The sequence below is a fragment of the Frankliniella occidentalis genome, unplaced genomic scaffold (genome assembly GCF_000697945.3).
Source record: "Frankliniella occidentalis isolate FOCC.00 unplaced genomic scaffold, Focc_3.1 Scaffold276, whole genome shotgun sequence".
Lineage (NCBI taxonomy): Eukaryota > Metazoa > Arthropoda > Insecta > Thysanoptera > Thripidae > Frankliniella > Frankliniella occidentalis.
In genome coordinates, this window is record NW_026267402.1 from 144,694 (window position 1) to 147,015 (window position 2,322).

The following is a 2,322-nucleotide window of genomic DNA, read 5'->3' on the forward strand; positions in this document are numbered from 1 at the left end:
TGCAGGAGAGAGAATTGTATAACCATAATAAAGAAGATTTTACTTCTGCAACAATACTGATCCAGTGGTTGCCTGAATGACCAGGATATAAAAATAATTCTCTCGATGAGAGTTTCATGGGGAGACTCTTGAAGTTCTGATTTCCACTACAGAGTCTTTGGACAACTGTTGTCACAGGCGTAAACACTCTCATTACATATAATCTTGAGGAAAATGTTGATTATACTTCGTCATACAAATAACCATGCACAAATTTTGAATCTGCTTGAAGAAGTAAAGGCAATTCTCTTTCATCAAGAGTTGGATTTAGAGCCTTTAAATGCAATGATAAAACCTTTATCCCCTGATATTCTATCACAACATCAAGAGGATTATCAATATCTATAGTGGGTTCACCAGTAGCCTGCTCATGATTCAACTCGGACAAAGGAGCTAAATCTGAGTCAACATTCTCTTCACTCTCCTGGTGCTCCTGGAGTAGAAAGTCTTTTATTTCTGTGACACATTTCTTGTGCGGCTTCTTCAATGCTGTCGGCTTGCGTTTTTTTGTTTTTTTCACAAAAGGCGTTAACTGTTTCTGTAATTTTTCATTTGGAGCAGTCTGAGTCTTCACCTCCATTTCAGGTACTGCCCTTGGAGGATCGAAGCACAGAACTTTACATTGAGTTTGCAAGTCGGTCAGGGTAGTTTCAATCTGTGGCAAAATTCTCTTTACAGGACTGTTGTCTAGATAAGTTTTGTCAAAGTCTTCCATGATTTCTCTTATTTTTTGGATGCGCTGTTGAACACTTCTTTCCGTATAGTTGGAACGGCTGTCAGCTGCTGTCTCTTCAACTAATGGAATATTGTTCTCAAAAGCTCCTAAGAAAAATTCAGGCTCTTTCTTCTCCTTTTCAAGAGGCTTTGATAACTCAATCATTGAAAATACCTTATGTATATGTTTACAGAGCGGAAACATATCAGGGCAAGAGCAAGAGAATAAATGAGAGCACAAAGTGTCACAGTAACAACAAGCATATATACATGAGTCACTTGAACATTGATCAGCACACATTACTACACTATAAACCTCAGAAGAATCTTTCTCTTGAGATTTCACAGTCCAGAATCTTTCTGATACCAGGGTGACATCAGAGTCTTTTATTTCAATGCCCTTCAGATGTCGTCTAGACAGAGCTCTATGGTCCTTATCAGACATTGTCTTCAGAAGAACGGAATTTGTGTACCTCACGTAGTAATCCTCTTCAATATCCAACAGAAGATCAATCAAGTCGTCTAGACGTTTGCATGGAGCTCTTTTCATGTAATGAGTCTTCAAAATGTTGTGAAAGGACTCCACGAGCATAGTTGTCTCAGTTTCAGCATGAGGTTTAAGGCGATAACATTTTGCCCATTTATGCGCTTTTGGGAAGAATGTATTGTTAAAATACTTAGTAAACTCTGGACAGTTGTTCGAATATTCATTTAAAAAAGAATCTTTCAGCTGTATGAACTGAGATTCGTCACATTCTTCAATAAGAACACACATAATGCCATAAATTTCATTGACCAAATCATTATCCTTAATGCGTTCTCTTAAATTTGACTGAATTGTACGGTGTATGTGCCACACACATAACAAATGCCAAATTGCTTCTCCCAATCCTGCATTGACGGAATTTATTAATTTTGGGTCATCGTCTGTGATGCAGCAATTAATTGATAAATCTGGACACCTTTCCTTAATGGCTTTGAAGACATACTGCAGAGTTGTCTCTTCTGAGGGGTGACAAATAGCATGACCAACAGGGTACCCAAGGTTGAACTTGTCCCTCACCATTAGATTCAAGAGCTTATAATCATACGAGTTGGTGGAGTGAGTCTCATCAATGACCAGTATTTCTTTGCATCCTTCCACCATCATTTCTAGTTGCTCTTTTGACTGTATAGCTAAAACAAAAACATCATCTGGCAGATTTTCGGACCCCTTGGGTCCAATAATGGTCTTCTCTCCAAGAGGTTTGTACATGAGAACAGGGTTGTAGTTTTCCTGGATTAGTTTGTTGACTTTCATGTACACAGATTCTGCATCATTATTGGAAAATCTGAGACTGGATTTCTTTTTTCTCATCCTTTCAGTTATAGTTTTCTTTTTAACAAGGTTGTCTCTCTTTAGTTTGATAGAGCTCCTGCTCAAACGATTGTTCCTTTTGTAAGAATCGCCCCGGAGACATTCAACAATTTTAGAAGGAGGCACATTCCACGATAATAATTTAGAGATATACTGATTGGTTTCTGTTGATAGCGGCTGGTGTTTCAAGTCTTGCGGCCTGCAAGGGTGAA

General features: G+C 38.3%; 1 protein-coding gene across 1 annotated transcript; it reads right to left on the bottom strand.

The window, feature by feature from the left end:
• Window positions 1-220: 220 nt before the first annotated feature.
• LOC127750866 (uncharacterized) lies at window positions 221-2,316 on the bottom strand. The gene has a single exon (XM_052273500.1). The coding sequence runs from the start codon at window positions 2,108-2,110 to the stop codon at window positions 221-223; it is 1,890 nt and encodes a 629-aa protein (XP_052129460.1). The 5' UTR covers window positions 2,111-2,316.
• Between the last annotated feature and the right edge of the window lie 6 nt (window positions 2,317-2,322).